Source organism: Neolamprologus brichardi, chromosome 7, assembly GCF_056152115.1.
Source record: "Neolamprologus brichardi isolate AB-2024 chromosome 7, ASM5615211v1, whole genome shotgun sequence".
Taxonomy (NCBI): domain Eukaryota; kingdom Metazoa; phylum Chordata; class Actinopteri; order Cichliformes; family Cichlidae; genus Neolamprologus; species Neolamprologus brichardi.
Genome location: NC_142110.1, coordinates 50,970,998 through 50,985,426, shown reverse-complemented (window position 1 = coordinate 50,985,426; position 14,429 = coordinate 50,970,998). Strand labels below are relative to the sequence as shown.

At 42.9% G+C, this 14,429-nt stretch overlaps 3 protein-coding genes across 4 annotated transcripts; 1 reads left to right on the top strand and 2 right to left on the bottom strand.

Annotated features, from left to right (window-relative positions):
* The first annotated feature begins 226 nt into the window (after positions 1 to 226).
* atp5f1a (ATP synthase F1 subunit alpha) lies at positions 227 to 5,104 on the top strand. The gene is made up of 11 exons (XM_006796743.3): positions 227 to 378; positions 1,495 to 1,573; positions 1,755 to 1,924; positions 2,312 to 2,485; positions 2,798 to 2,964; positions 3,514 to 3,814; positions 3,910 to 4,134; positions 4,212 to 4,319; positions 4,414 to 4,558; positions 4,647 to 4,797; positions 4,884 to 5,104. Exons 1-11 carry the CDS (start codon positions 319 to 321, stop codon positions 4,960 to 4,962), a joined length of 1,659 nt encoding a protein of 552 aa, XP_006796806.2. The 5' UTR covers positions 227 to 318; the 3' UTR covers positions 4,963 to 5,104.
* A 1,241-nt stretch (positions 5,105 to 6,345) lies between these two features.
* On the bottom strand, positions 6,346 to 9,488 carry hwa (huluwa). Of its 2 annotated transcripts, none has more exons than XM_035910293.2 (3): positions 8,907 to 9,488; positions 8,111 to 8,294; positions 6,346 to 6,512 (listed from the first exon to the last, which is right to left on the bottom strand). In XM_035910293.2, the coding sequence occupies exons 1-3, from the start codon at positions 9,486 to 9,488 to the stop codon at positions 6,346 to 6,348; spliced, it is 933 nt and encodes a 310-aa protein (XP_035766186.2). The 2 variants fall into 2 exon arrangements, with proteins under 2 accessions (XP_035766186.2, XP_087700624.1); XM_087844498.1 differs by having other exon boundaries at positions 8,111 to 8,291.
* Positions 9,489 to 9,999: 511 nt separating this feature from the next.
* zgc:122979 (dnaJ homolog subfamily B member 5) lies at positions 10,000 to 13,887 on the bottom strand. The gene is made up of 4 exons (XM_006796742.3): positions 13,570 to 13,887; positions 12,718 to 12,976; positions 11,854 to 12,386; positions 10,000 to 10,942 (listed from the first exon to the last, which is right to left on the bottom strand). The coding sequence occupies exons 1-4, from the start codon at positions 13,885 to 13,887 to the stop codon at positions 10,709 to 10,711; spliced, it is 1,344 nt and encodes a 447-aa protein (XP_006796805.3). The 3' UTR covers positions 10,000 to 10,708.
* Between the last annotated feature and the right edge of the window lie 542 nt (positions 13,888 to 14,429).

Below are 14,429 nucleotides of genomic sequence, written 5' to 3'. Positions count from 1 at the left end.
CCGCATTATTCCTTAGGTTAATGATCTGTGGAGGAGCCACAGGAGCCATCTTTTAAAAAACATAAAAATTAAACTGAAGTACAGTCAGTATCCAAATGATTTTATTTTACTGTGATCTATGCAGCTACCGACACACTTTTTAAAGGGAACCCGAAAAAATACGACAAAATAAAATTAAAAAAAAAACTACAAAAAGTCTGGAGAGTGGTTTATTTTGAAGTACTTCCGGGTCGCGGTGACCTCTCTACAGTTCGCTGCCGTGTCCGCCATCCTTCTCTCTCCTCTCCAGGAGCAGGACAGACCTCGTAGGACACCAACATGCTATCGGTTCGCGTCGCAGCGGCTCTCGCCCGCAACCTGCCCCGCAGGGCTGGATTGGTAAGCACCTCTACTTATATATGTGACGTTTTTGTTCACTTTATTAAGGAAAAACGAGAATTTATTCGCACAAAACCATGGCGGCTGTTGTGCGCGCGCACGTCTTTGCATCGGAGGGCACTGGGCCCTTCACAGTGCCAGTCACTGTTGCTAACATGTTTGTAGTTGACAGACAGCAAAACCCAACTCGAGGAGTCGATAAATGAAAAAAGTAAACGCTGGTCCACGTGTTGCACTGCTAGGCGAGTGTCAGTGGAAATGACAAAGCTGTAACTTGGTGTTGAAGGTCAGGTTTGGCCCCTTCTGTATGACAGCTTTAGTCAAAATGTATTTATCAAGCAAGCTTTGCACAGCTCTTTCAGTACATAAAGCAACATTATGGTAGACATTTCACTGTTCTGTATGGATATTATAGACTCGATCTGTACCCAGTCATCGGTTGAGATTGTCCTATGAGTCTATGACCTGAAACCTTTTATATACAGTTTGTAATACCTAGAACCAGCCCAACCTTTTATAAAATTTTAATATAGCTGCTGTGATTAAATTACACTGTAATGCATGGTGCAGTAGTTCATGTGTATTCTGTATGTAGCTTTTTTTTTTATTTTTAATTTCTGCCTGTCACCTCTGTGACTCAGGGGGCTATAGGTGATTTAAATCCAGTGGCAGTGACACCTAAAACAAGTCCAGTCTGTAATCTTTACTTTGTTCACTTATTTTTTTGCTGTGTTTTCTGTATTTTCACAGTAATTGATGTTGAGTTGACGGTTGGTAGAAAGGTTCCCTAGCAGCTGGGGATTTTATTAAGTTTATCATCTACTTTTTTATAGACAAAACATTAGACATTTCAAAATTAACAGCACAACAAATCTCAAAAATGATCATACAATCTAATTAATAATGAAAGACGGGGGTTTCATTATTATTTTTTATAATGTTCATTTGGGACGATTTATTCCATGATTGACATCATGACCTCTTTAATTTTAGTTTGCCTAATAAGCTGCCAGTTTATATTTGGTTAGACTGTTTTTAAATTATTAATGATTGAAAACTGCTGTATTTCCAGCCTGAATAAAACTACTTCTTTCGCTCTTTCTTGATGTGATAAAGGTATCAAAGAATGTTGCTGCGGCTTGTGTAGGAGCCAAGAATCTACACACCTCTAGCCCATGGCTGCAGAAAAAAACAGGTCAGTGTTTTAGGAAGTCTGCTTCAGCCTAGAGTCTAAGAAATGAAATTATTTTGGAACATTTCTCCCCAGCAATGTTTGAGGAAGAACCACTATGTAAAGACCTCACAATATATATGTCTTAATTAGTTTCATAGAACTTTATTAACCCTGAAATGTAAACACTTATCATACATTACAGGCACTGCTGAGGTCTCATCAATTCTGGAGGATAAGATCATGGGAGCTGATACCAGTGCTGATTTGGAGGAGACTGGCCGCGTACTGTCTATTGGTGATGGTATTGCCAGAGTGTACGGTCTTAGGAACGTACAGGCTGAGGAGATGGTGGAGTTCTCCTCTGGTCTTAAGGTGACTATCTAAGTCTTACATAATGACCTTGTTTAAATACCACGAGTGAATAAAAATATTTAAAAAGTTTCTAGATCATTTTAAGTCAAAGGTGTTTGGAGAATGATAGATTTTTAGTTTAGCAGCAAAGAATATCTGTAAGCCACTGGGTAAGCATACTGCCTCAAGTTTAAATCCCAGGTTAATGTGTTGTTCCTTGAAATAATAACCTCTGAAAATAAGTGGATCTGTTGGCAGAAAATTGAGTTAAAGACGTGGTTTTGATTAGTCTTTACCCACATACTGTGTCCTTTAAAATTGATTATTAAACACAGTGGTTGTTCAAGTACTTTGCATGGTAAATTCATGCAAACAAAGGTAATAATGGTTATTTGTTCTCCTACCCAGGGTATGTCTCTGAACTTGGAGCCTGACAACGTTGGTGTCGTGGTGTTTGGTAATGACAAGCTGATCAAAGAGGGCGACATCGTCAAAAGAACGGGCGCTATCGTTGATGTGCCTGTAGGCGAGGAGCTCCTGGGTCGCGTTGTGGATGCTCTTGGAAATGCTATCGATGGAAAGGTACCTGTCAGAAAACTGAGAGAGTCTTGTTTTCCAGATTCTAAATTAATTGCGTCATTGCTTATTCTAGCCGAACAGCACTTGAAACTTCAAATATAATAGTTTATGATCACATGGTTAAATGTAGAGTGTTAGGTATGTTTGATAAATGATTGAAACTGCTGTGTAATAATCTATTAGTAAACTGAGGAGTTGGTTCATTAACTTTCAACTAAATTTCAATATGTGTAAAGAGATTTTTGTTCACCCAATTTTGCTAGCCTTTGGCTTTGTGGAGTTGATTGATGGTTTTATACATCATTTTCTCCACAGGGCCCCCTAGGCTCCAAGGTTCGCAGGCGTGTGGGACTGAAAGCTCCTGGTATCATCCCCCGTATCTCTGTGAGGGAGCCCATGCAGACTGGCATCAAAGCTGTGGACAGTTTGGTCCCCATAGGTCGTGGACAGCGTGAGCTCATCATTGGAGACAGGCAGACTGGGTAAGAGGCTCAAAGTGAATAGCTGAATACGACAGAGTATTTGATGTGATTTCCAGTGCCTTTTAAGTGCTTCTACAGTAGTGGAAGTGATGCTTCCAAAGAAGGGGTCACAGATACCCTATTATTATAATAAGTTGTTGTGTTTTTTTAGCACTTAACCATTATTTTTTTCACAGACAAGTTTTTTTTGTTACTTCATGAATGACATTTTAAACTCATTAGTTCATATTAGGCTAACTTCTACCAGCTTTGTTTCATGTTTCGCAGATATGTCTCATGAAGCATCTGATTGTTTTTGTCAGATGGGAAACCAAATGTGCAAAATAATTCCATATATTTACATGAGCTTACATCACTGTGAACAAGGTGTCATTTTTGTATGCTGGAAGCTAGGATTTCTATTGTGTTTATGAATAATGGATTAGAAAGTGAAGAAATACACTCTTTATAATATAATACTTTTTTTTTTTTAGACTGTTAGACCTTCTAAAACTGTTCTAAGCACAAAAATGTGAACTGGTGGTTTGTGTATCCACATTTGCCTTGTAGAAAAACTGCCATTGCCATTGACACAATCATCAACCAGAAGCGCTTCAACGATGGGACTGATGAGAAGAAGAAGCTCTATTGCATTTACGTTGCTATTGGCCAGAAGAGGTCCACAGTGGCTCAGCTGGTGAAGAGGCTCACTGATGCCGATGCCATGAAGTACACCATAGTGGTGTCAGCTACAGCTTCTGATGCTGCTCCACTGCAGTACTTGGCTCCCTACTCTGGCTGCTCCATGGGAGAGTACTTCAGAGACAATGGAAAGCACGCCCTGATCATCTATGACGATCTCTCCAAGCAGGTGAGTTTATTTGGTCTCATGCTACAGAGCGCTTTTTTAACACAAGCGTAAAAAACTGTGTTTAAAATCTTTGTCTGGTTCTTGCTTTCCTGCAGGCTGTCGCTTACCGTCAGATGTCCCTGCTGCTCCGTCGTCCCCCCGGGCGTGAGGCTTACCCAGGAGACGTTTTCTACCTGCATTCCCGTCTGCTGGAGAGAGCGGCCAAGATGAACGACAACTTCGGCGGTGGCTCCCTCACAGCCCTTCCTGTTATTGAGACACAGGCTGGGGATGTGTCAGCCTACATTCCAACTAATGTCATCTCCATCACAGATGGACAGGTCAGTGTGCGAGTAAGTTGCCTTCCCTCATTTTAATTTGGATCCTCAGCCACCATTAAATATGTTTTATCCCACAGATCTTCTTGGAGACTGAGCTGTTTTACAAGGGTATTCGTCCAGCTATCAATGTCGGTCTTTCCGTGTCACGTGTCGGATCTGCTGCCCAGACCAGGGCCATGAAACAGGTTGGTCTTTCAGTCTTGCCTAGTTCTAGTCTCTCAACTGGTTTTTGTGCTGGGAGTCTTTCACATTAACTTCATTTTTCCTGTCCATCATCAGGTGGCTGGTACCATGAAGCTGGAGCTGGCCCAATACCGTGAGGTGGCTGCCTTTGCTCAGTTTGGTTCTGATCTGGATGCTGCCACTCAGCAGCTGCTGAACCGTGGCGTCCGTCTGACTGAGCTGCTTAAGCAGGGACAGTACTGTGAGTATTGCTGTTTGTATAGAAAATGATGCATCCATTAAAAAAAAAGTTGTCTTACTTACTGTGCCCATGAACTTCCATCTTTCAGCTCCAATGGCTATCGAAGAACAGGTAGCAGTCATTTATGCTGGTGTGAGGGGACACTTGGACAAAATGGAGCCAAGCAAGATCACCAAGTTTGAGAAGGCATTCCTGCAGCACATACTGAGCCAGCACCAGGACCTGCTGGCAAATATTAAGTGAGTTTAACATTTCTAAAGCAGTAGCAGATTCTTTATTTTTAATGCATTGGTTACAATACATCTCAATCTGTTTTTCATTGCAGGGCTGATGGCAAAATCTCTGAGGCATCCGATGCCAAGCTCAAACAAATTGTGTTGAATTTCCTCTCCAGCTTTGAGTAAAGTGGTGCTTTTTGGTCTGGTTGTTTTCATGTTTGCATAGTTCAGTGTCAGTTATACTTTCTATGAACTTAAAAAACTCAAAGGGCACTTGATCTTTAAATGTACAGATTTCTCTGAACAGAGAATAAAGTATTCCACCTAACTCTGACTCAGTTTCCTTTTTTGTTTTTACAGTACTGCTGTTATGTGGAGCTTTTGTATTTTCCCAGTTGCCTATTCTTTAATCATTTACATGTAAGCATTGAGCTAAAGCATTTATTTAAAACTGTAACAGAAAAAGAACTGCTGCAGTTGTATATCCCTCAAATTTCAAAAGACCAGCAATGCAAATAGTTCTCATTTGTATTCACATGATCATACACTCAAACTTTGTTTCAGTGCCAAGAAATGCATAATTCAGCTTTTTATCAGGCCAGGCTCATTATTTGAGCTCAGTTCTTTAAAGTTTCCAAACACTGTTTAAGACAAACTTCCTAGAAACTGGAAGTAAATGGTTGATGAGGATGATAGTCTTGTCGTTGTAACCATATCCCAGCCTAGATCAGTTGTATTAGAGGATAAACATCTAGGAGCTCATGAGTGAGCTTGTAAAGTTTTCTAAAGGTTCATCGCATGTGCTGTAGTTGAAGCTTCTTTTAAGATCAAGACTTGAAAACCTTAAACAGAAAGGAACTGTTTAAATTTTCTGTGACTGAGCAAGATGCATTAATACATACAGCCTGTATTCTGAAAACTGCAAGTATACTTGAACCACATTGCAGCACTGTTTATGAACACCGTTAAAGCCAGTGTCCTTTTATTCTGTGTTATTAATCTACTGCAAAGACTCGGCTGCCTTTTTATTTAGACATTTTAAAAAATAAGCACAATCCCATCACAAACCATATCACCAGGCGCGCCCTCTGCTGGTCAGGAGAGGCAACTGGAACATGCCGAAACAAAAAGTATGTAAACATGAAGGTTTTTTTATTATAAAGATTAACAATTTCATCAATAGGTACTTTATATTTTACATAGTCTACAGATTAGAGTGAATCAAAGAATTTCAAATCAACTGTGAAACTGATTGTTATGAAAATGTTTGTGATACTTAGACCCAGCCCACTGGGCCAGTACATATGAAACTGTGAGATGAATTAACTAACATCAGTGAAGCGTGTTATCAGTGCACTGATAACATTTGATAGTAACTGAAGTCAAAGTGAAGAAGAACATAGTCTGAACAGGTTCTGTGGAAGGGTGAGTTTTACAACAACAAAAACTATGTCAGTTTGTATAAAGTAATAGTGTTAATGAGACAAAGAAATTCTAAAAAAAACAAAAAAAAAACCACTTAATGGAATAAATACATGATACACATTAATAAACATTAAAAGTACAAATTTACACCCAGTACTGTTTCATGTGGATTGCAGGTCTGTGATGTTTATGTTTGGGTATATTATTCTGTTTGACATAGCAGGGGTCATAATAATCCCACTCCAGAGCTGAAGCCAGCACTCCGTTGGACAGGCCGTCACTGTCTGCAGACAGAATCCGCAGGGAGACCCCTGAAAGGAATTGCATTTCCACTTTAGATGTTTATTGGATCAAAGGTTGTACTTTGCTGCACAGTCTGTTTTCAGTGATTGCAAACTGGAGGATTCATATCACACAAACTTTGGATTTTTATGTGCATGAATTACACTCCCATATCTTTTCTTCGTCTGCGGTCAAATTCTATGCAGACATTCTTCATAGTAAAAGATCAACAAGAAGAAAACTTTCTAATCTTTCCAAGAATTTAGTGTAGATATTACTGACCGTGATCACTAGTTTACAGATTTCTGCAATTATTAAAGCAATTATTCACACTTAGACACTTCATTAGGTATATCTAACTAGTTCTGGATAGGACTGCCTTAATTCCTCACGGCATAGATTCAACAGAGTGCTGGAAAGATTCCTCAGAGATTTTGATCATTATTGGCATAATAGTGTCATACGGTTGCTGCAGATTTCATGCCTAAGGTGCTACTGATTTGGATTTAGTGCATGTAGATTTCAGGTGATTACAGTGAACTCATCGCCATGCTCACAAAACCAGTTTCAGATGATTTGAGCTTTGTGATATGGTACGTTATCCTGCTGGAAATAGTCAGTAGAAGATGGGCACACTTTGTTCATAAAGGGATGGACACAGTCAGCAACAACACTCAGACAGTCTGTGGCATTTAAAAGTTTGCCAGTATCCCTCACACCATTTTTCCACCAGCCTGCAATGCTAATACAAATCATGGTTTATGCAGCACATTCTTACGCTACCATCTGAATGTCACAGCAGAAATCGACCAGGCAACATTTTTCCGCTCTTCCTTTGTCCGATTTTGGAGAATCTCTGAGAACTGTGGCCTCAGTTTTCCTTAGTTGCCACTCCTAAAGAGTGGCACCCAGTGTGGTCTTCTGCTGCTGTAGGCCATCTGCTTAAAGGCTTGATATGTTATGCATTAGAGATGCTCTTCTGCATTTCTTATTTGTATCAAGCAGTTATTGGACTTACTGCACTCTACCCATTCTCCTCTGACCTCCAGCATTAATAAACCAGTTTCACTCAGAGAGCTGCCCCTGACTGGATGTTTTCTCTTTTTCAGATCATCCTCTGTAAATGCTCAAGATGTTTGTGTGGGGAAAAAATAAAAAATAGAAAAATAACAGAAGATCAACAACTTCTAAAACATCCTGGCACTAACAACCACACAATGTTCAAAGCCAATTAAATCACCTTTCTTCCCCAATCAAATGCTCAGTTTGAACTTCAGCAGGCTGTCTTGGCCATGTCTGCCAAGAGTTGCGGCTATGTAATTGGCTAGTCTTTGTATTCCTGAGCAGCTGATCAGATGTACCTGACATATTTGCCAGTGAGTGTACGCATAAAAATCATGGGTCGGTTTCCAGATCATTTCTGGGCTACAATCAAAATTTAATATGCCAACATTTTCTTATTTGTCTAGAAACTGGTGGATTTAATTTAAGAGTACTTTCAGTCAGGAATAAAATGTGTTTTCAAAATAAATGCAAGCCCCATTTCATGTATGGATCAACATCAGTTTTTGAAGACATTTGTATACAGTGAAGTTGTTGTAGTGGTGATCACTGTGAGGGGAAGTACCTGCACTTGCTCCAAAATCACTATCCAGTCCAGGACCCGCTGCAGACGCGTTCAGACAGGACGCCTCTGAATGCAGGTTGGTGTACTCGCACTCCATGTCTATCTTGTCAACCCTGCACCCTGCAACACCTGGCAGCATCTCATAAGTACTGCTCCTCCGAATCAGACCCACAAATTCGGTCTCCTGCAGAGAACAAAGGGATACAAAAAGCTGCTCATAAGAACACGATCTACTACACACACACAAACCTCTTTCAAGGATTAACATCTTCCAGTGATAAACTGCATCACATCACACTTCATTCAAGATAAAACTAGACTTATTTCTTCTATGTGCTGAAATACTGGCAAATATATTTTGCAACATCTAAAATAACCCCAAAAGATCTTAAACGTGCAGGCAAACTATATAGCAGATGGATTACCACCAAACCAGTGCTGCCCAGGGCTTTGGACTCCAGACAACCTTCAGAGATTCCTTGTGTAACAACTTTCTTTGGTATATTTTTTATTTTACAGATAGTTTATTTGGTAACATCAGAGCATGCAACACAAAAGCAGTTACTAATGGGAGGGTTTTGCTGCTTCTAGTGAAGCCTTGAACTTCTCTTTGCATTTGTACTTAATTCAGCTACCACACACAGGACACCTGTGCACACAATGAGTGGTAACAAAGGGGTTAACGGGGCCCTAAATTGGGTTAATTAAGCAAGTTGCGCAGTTTGAAGTATTTGCGACTCAACGTTTAATACTTTGTCAAAAAAAAATTGGGGAAAAAAAACAAACAATTACTCACCATAGGAGTGTTTGGAGGAACAAGGTTCACTCTGGTTTCAGTCCCTGAATCGTGCGGTAAAGCTTGTGCACTCCTGCGCCAGCCTGTTTTGCTGAGGCTGTAGGTCCGTGAGCTGGAGGCCAGGTTTAGTCTGGGGGTAAAACAAGCTTCTGGAGAGGTTGCCCGGATGGTGCTCGGCGCTCTCTGAGACCCTGAACCTGTAGCGCCATCTGGCCTCAGAAGCCGGATCCTGTGATCCAGACCGATCCTTTCCCTGGAAGAAGCTCTGGAAGAAGTAACGGGATGAGGGGGCACGGGCTCTGATAGCGATAAATACGCTCTCCGCCCGTCTTGGCGCAAAGGAAACGCCACATCGGACAGTCTGACTCTCTGAGGAGACCGCAAAAGCATCTCCTCCGTGAGTTCTGGCCGCAGACTGATTTTCTTCTTTGACAGGATCAGTAACTTGTAACCCAGCAAGAGGCAGTTCAGCAGAAGCAGAACGACCACGCAGGGAACGAGCAGGAGAACGACTAAGGTCAAACTCGTCACAGGGTTCCCTTCAGTCAGACTGGATGCTGTGGTTTCACTTACTTGCGACATTTCATTCCTAAACACATGGAGGCTGAATTTGGGAAAACCTCAGATCTCAGCTCAGATTACAGGTCGTCTCTCTTTACACAGGTGGCTCGATCTCTTAAATCAATGTGGACTGTCTTTTTTTTGTTTGCCAGTATTTTCTATCTGATGCCATCCTGCATCTCAAATGTATGCAGCCTCCAAATATGAGTGTTGTCCTTAATCATTCTCGTCTCCATCACTGTAGGCATGCGCTCTCACTGCTATCAGAGCACTGGCTTTATTTGACAGGACTGTGCAGCGCTCAGTTGGCCGCCACATAAATTACAGACCAACAGGTGTGCCTTATTGTGTGCAGGATGATGTTAGGACTGGCCGCTAGATGGCAGAAGATGACTGATGCTATATCGCTGAGCAACTTCAAATCTGGTCTCAAGTGTGATTTAGTGGACTGCAAATGTCTGAGAGTTCACTTATGTAAGTTTAGGATTTGAAAATAATAAACTTTTATCCAATAGTGAGGCGGAAACAGAAGTCAAATTGTTCTTTTTCTTTATTTTCCATGCTTTCAAACATCTCTATATCAAGTAATAATAATAACAATAATAATAATACATCAGCAGGTGGCTCATCGCAGATTATATACAGACATTTCAAATCATTCAATAGAACATTTGACAGATGAATCTCTTTTAGAGACAGTGTTTCAGCATTTTGTACACAAAGTAGATCTTTGTAGACAAGTATGTTTGCTATTGTAATAAATCAATGCAAAAGATCAGTCATATGAACACCATATAACTATAATGATGACAGTAGTAGAAGTAATAATAATAATAATACTAAAGTTGTGTTATTTCCCTTACATGTTTCTACCATTGAGGTTTAAGGAAGTCTATACAGACTTGAATAGCACACTGATATCCTGCGAAAGGTTTGCAAGTATAACAGTACAGATAACTCATTCAAGAGAAAGGCTATTGAGTCAATGGATGCCCTCAGATACCAAAGACCCCCATTAATCAGCTGTCAACTCACTGCTCGCACAGCACTGCTAAGTTGGTGTGCATCGTGCCAAGCGCCCGCAGAAAGTCATCTCCTCGCAAAAAGTTGCACGTGATCTACAACTTGCTTATGCGCCGCTTGCCGCTTCCAAACACAATAAGAGGTTGTGATTTGGTTGTGATAGCACCTTGGGCAAGGCTGTGTTTGTGAACTGGTAAGAACTGGTAAGAGTCACCCGGCTAGCACTGCGCCAGGCTGTGCTTGATGATCTCTCGGGACTGTGGTGGGATTCTGTCTGGGAAGGCCACCTGGAACTCAACCACCAAGTCGCCTCGCTGGGATGGGCTTTTGGGCAGGGGAAGGCCTTCGCCCCTCAGCCGGCGGACGGCACCGGGTTTGATGACATCGCTGCAAGGTAGAGGCATCATCCGGTTGTCAAGCGTTGGAACGTTTACTGTGCAGCCGCAGAGAGCCTGAAGACAAGAGAAGAAAGAGAGAGTTAGCCCTGCAGACCCATGAAGCTGTTAACCTGTTTCATAATTCTTTTTTGAGTGGCCTAATTATGAGTGGAATCCAGTTTCTCTAAAAATGTCAAGTTGCATAAGAGATAAATGTGGGGTGTCTGTCCTTCTGAAACAATTCTCTGTGTTATTTTCTGCGTTATGCAACAGACCGGTGTTACAGATGTTATAATCGCTGCTCCGTTTACTGGCTCAGTGTGGGCGTTAAGTGTTTTAGTGACTGAAGTGAGCCATAGGAAGATGGAGGAGCTCTTTGAAATGTCATTCTCTGTGACTGCTACCCTGCTAATCTGTGTGTGGGCTGGTGGAAGCGAGAGCCAGAGACAGAGTGAGCCAAAAAAAAAAAAAAAAGGCGCCTGCCTTATACAAGCAGAGAAGTCTGCAGCCAGCATAGTAGTTGTGAGGGAGGGTGAAGTGCAATTCGTGGGGGCAGTCAGTATTGGGAGCTAAATTTAGCTCCTGCTTGCTCGCTCGCTCTGCAGGGGCTGATGAGGTAAACGGAGGCGTTGGCAGGCTTACTGCTGTTTCTGTGTTTGTGGGGGTCTGTCAGCCCGTTGTAAGCTGAGGGGTTCAGATGCCCATAACAGAACACTCTGTTCTGTCCTCAGACTGCAATCAAAGATATTGTCCTCCCTCCCTGCATTTGGCAGAGATTGGACCTTCAATCTTATGTATTACTGCTGTTTTTTTCAGGAATCGATTTTCTCTGGCATTTAAGAAAGAACGTTACTCAATGGTTATATAAACTACAAGAAGTGGTGCATAGATCTTAGCCTTTATCTGAGTAGGTGTAAGTGGTTGTATCTGAGTATAGGCCACTCATATGTTTCATAATGTTTCTGATGGCGATGCACCAAACTCACCTCTTTAAGGGTGATCTTGGCCGTGTAGACGAGGTTGGAGCCCTCTCTCTTGTACTGAGGATGCTCCTGGTCCCTGAGAATGAAGGTGATGTCTGCGGGGGCGCTGTTGGGAGTCTCGTCCCCCTCCCTGGGGAAGGTGATCTTGGTTCCCGATTTCCAGCCTTTCTTTACCACCACATTGAGCACCTTCTCTTCTGTTCGCAAGGTGCGGCCGTCTGGGTTGAGGCGGCTGCGGGTAATCTTCACATGCTTGGTGCAGCCCTGCATCACCTCCTCCAGGGTCACCAGCAGGTCGTGCACCACCACATCGGCCTGCAAGCGCCTCGGGCCTTTCCGCAGGCCACCCTCGGGGCCTGCAGACCCGCTCACGTGGCTGAAGGTGAACCGTCTGAAGGGGTTGAAGAGGTCGTCGTCGCCCTCTTCGTTGCCAAAGAAGATGTCGAAGTGGTCAGAGCCATTGAAGAAGGAGGAGAAGGTGGAGTGGGGGTCGCCGTGGAAATTGCTGCGGAAAATGTTGCCTCCGTTTTTAAGGCCTGAAAAGGGGAAAGAAAACAGGTTCAATTCAAACTGCTGCAGAACGTCTCCTAATTTGATGTTCCCTAAGTTCTCTTCATGCCACCTTCTCTAAAATGATGTAGAGACCAAGAAAACTCTTCTGTTTCTCCCTCAATAGCTAATCAGCCTCACAGCTGTCGCATTTCACATGTTGAGCTTGTTTTATAGGAGTGGGAGTCATCACACATCAATATTTAGCATTTGATGATGACATGAATAGTTAATCTAATCGCCCACTCAGATGGCAGTTACTAGTGAAGCTATATAAAATGCTAGCAATCACAATTTCAGATCCTCGCCCTTCCTCACCTTCCTCTCCAAACTGGTCGTATATGCTTCTCTTTTTGGGGTCAGTCAGGATCTCATAGGCCTCTGCGATCTCTTTGAACCTGTCCTCCGCGTCAGCATCGCTGTTCTTGTCTGGGTGGAACTTGAGGGCCATTTTCCTGTAGGCTTTCTTGATCTCATCTTCATTGGATTCAGGGGAGACGCCCAGGACTTTGTAGAAGTCTTTGCCTGCGGGTTTGATGGGCAGACAGGGCACGTCCTGCTCTGACCTGGTGCTTTCCTGCAAAAACACACAAAAATGTCACATTAAGAACCTTTCTTCACCTTTTAAACATCAGCTTGCGCCAACCTTGTATCCCAAGTGTTGCCAAGCAGTGGCGAATAAGCATGCAAATTCAAACCTCTATTACCTAGAATGTTAAACAGAGTAGCTGATGCTCAAGATATCTTCCAAAAAACTGCTGCAGAATATCTATTGATATGCAGAAAATCCCCCCCCCCCCCCACCTCTAACAGAGTCTCAATGGGAAAACACCCTTATCTCCGTGCTGCTGCATGTGCGGTCACATATCCATGAATTTCATAGGCTCATGCACAGCACAACGTGATGGGGGAAAGTCATATAAGAGGCAAAAGACTCTTCCCCACCCCACCTCAGCGACTGAGATACTCTGCAGCGATTGGCTGAAAGCGAGCCGGCAATTCTTACATATGAATGAATCCGGTACAACAGTAATGTGCCAGTTCCATACACACTGTTTAATTATACGGTGTCATTCATACGAACTGTCAGCACCGTGCAGCTTTACACACTTCACACATGCTAAAGACAAACAGCCCCAGAAACTTCCCCGCGAAAAATGCGAAACTTACCGCTGAGGACGAGGAGCCGGAGCTGTCCCCCCTGTGCATAACTCGCACTTTGCACTTGACATTGCCATTTTTGTGCTTCACACCGAACTGGGTCCAGATGAGAACCATGATGGGAAACTTAGCTGTGGTGCTACGTGTGTCGCTGTCCTCGGTGCTGGTGCTGAAATCGCTCCGCTCGCTTGCTCCGCTCGCTTTCCGTGCTGTCTGAGCTCTCCTCGGCTCTCCGTTAAATACCAGAGCGGCGGCTCCCCCCTCCTTTCCCACTAGCCGCTCCATCCGCCCACGCGGTGTGACTGAGCTTTCCCCGGAACCGCCCATTTCCTCACGCGCGGCAGGGGATGCCGGTGTCCTGAGCGCTCTCGGTGAAGAGCCATTGGCGCTCGGGCGATGATCACGCGGATGTTGCAGCCTCCCTTTTCCATCTCGAGACTTGTTTCCGGAGTTCTTTAAGGCAGATTTGAGCAGTCACGACTCGGTACACCGAGTTCTCTTTTTTTTCTCCTTCCACAGACAGAACAGGCACAGTAATGAAAAAGAACTCATAAGTGCTGTCTGCCCAGACAAACTCCAGACAGAACATACCCTGCTGGGTGATGGAGCCCCTGTCCTCGAGTGCCATTTTTGCATTTAAGCTCACGCCTTGTCTTTCTTGTTACAGATTAAAAACATTTTTTCAGTGGATGGGAGGAACAAAAATGACTATATCTTCTTTATGTTGGTGGGTATGCAGAATCATTTAGGTATAGCCATTTCTGAAGTACATATTAATAATGCTATAATACCCATATTAGGCAAGATGCCCTCAGGTAAAAGGGCGTGTCCTTCACAGCCAGTTTGATTCAGATCGATTCAAAATAATT

Coding starts and splice junctions, on each gene's coding strand:
- atp5f1a (XM_006796743.3), top strand. CDS start 319: ATGCTATCGGTTCGCGTCGCAGCGGCTCTCGCCCGCAACCTGCCCCGC. Junction 1,574..1,754: donor ATGGCTGCAGAAAAAAACAG/GTCAGTGTTTTA, acceptor CATACATTACAG/GCACTGCTGAGGTCTCATCA. Junction 2,486..2,797: donor GAAATGCTATCGATGGAAAG/GTACCTGTCAGA, acceptor TTTTCTCCACAG/GGCCCCCTAGGCTCCAAGGT.
- hwa (XM_035910293.2), bottom strand. CDS start 9,488: ATGTCGCAAGTAAGTGAAACCACAGCATCCAGTCTGACTGAAGGGAAC. Junction 8,295..8,906: donor TTCCTCCAAACACTCCTATG/GTGAGTAATTGT, acceptor TGTTCTCTGCAG/GAGACCGAATTTGTGGGTCT. Junction 6,513..8,110: donor TGATTTTGGAGCAAGTGCAG/GTACTTCCCCTC, acceptor AATTCCTTTCAG/GGGTCTCCCTGCGGATTCTG.
- zgc:122979 (XM_006796742.3), bottom strand. CDS start 13,887: ATGGGCGGTTCCGGGGAAAGCTCAGTCACACCGCGTGGGCGGATGGAG. Junction 12,977..13,569: donor CCGGCTCCTCGTCCTCAGCG/GTAAGTTTCGCA, acceptor GTGTTTTTGCAG/GAAAGCACCAGGTCAGAGCA. Junction 12,387..12,717: donor CGACCAGTTTGGAGAGGAAG/GTGAGGAAGGGC, acceptor TCCCCTTTTCAG/GCCTTAAAAACGGAGGCAAC.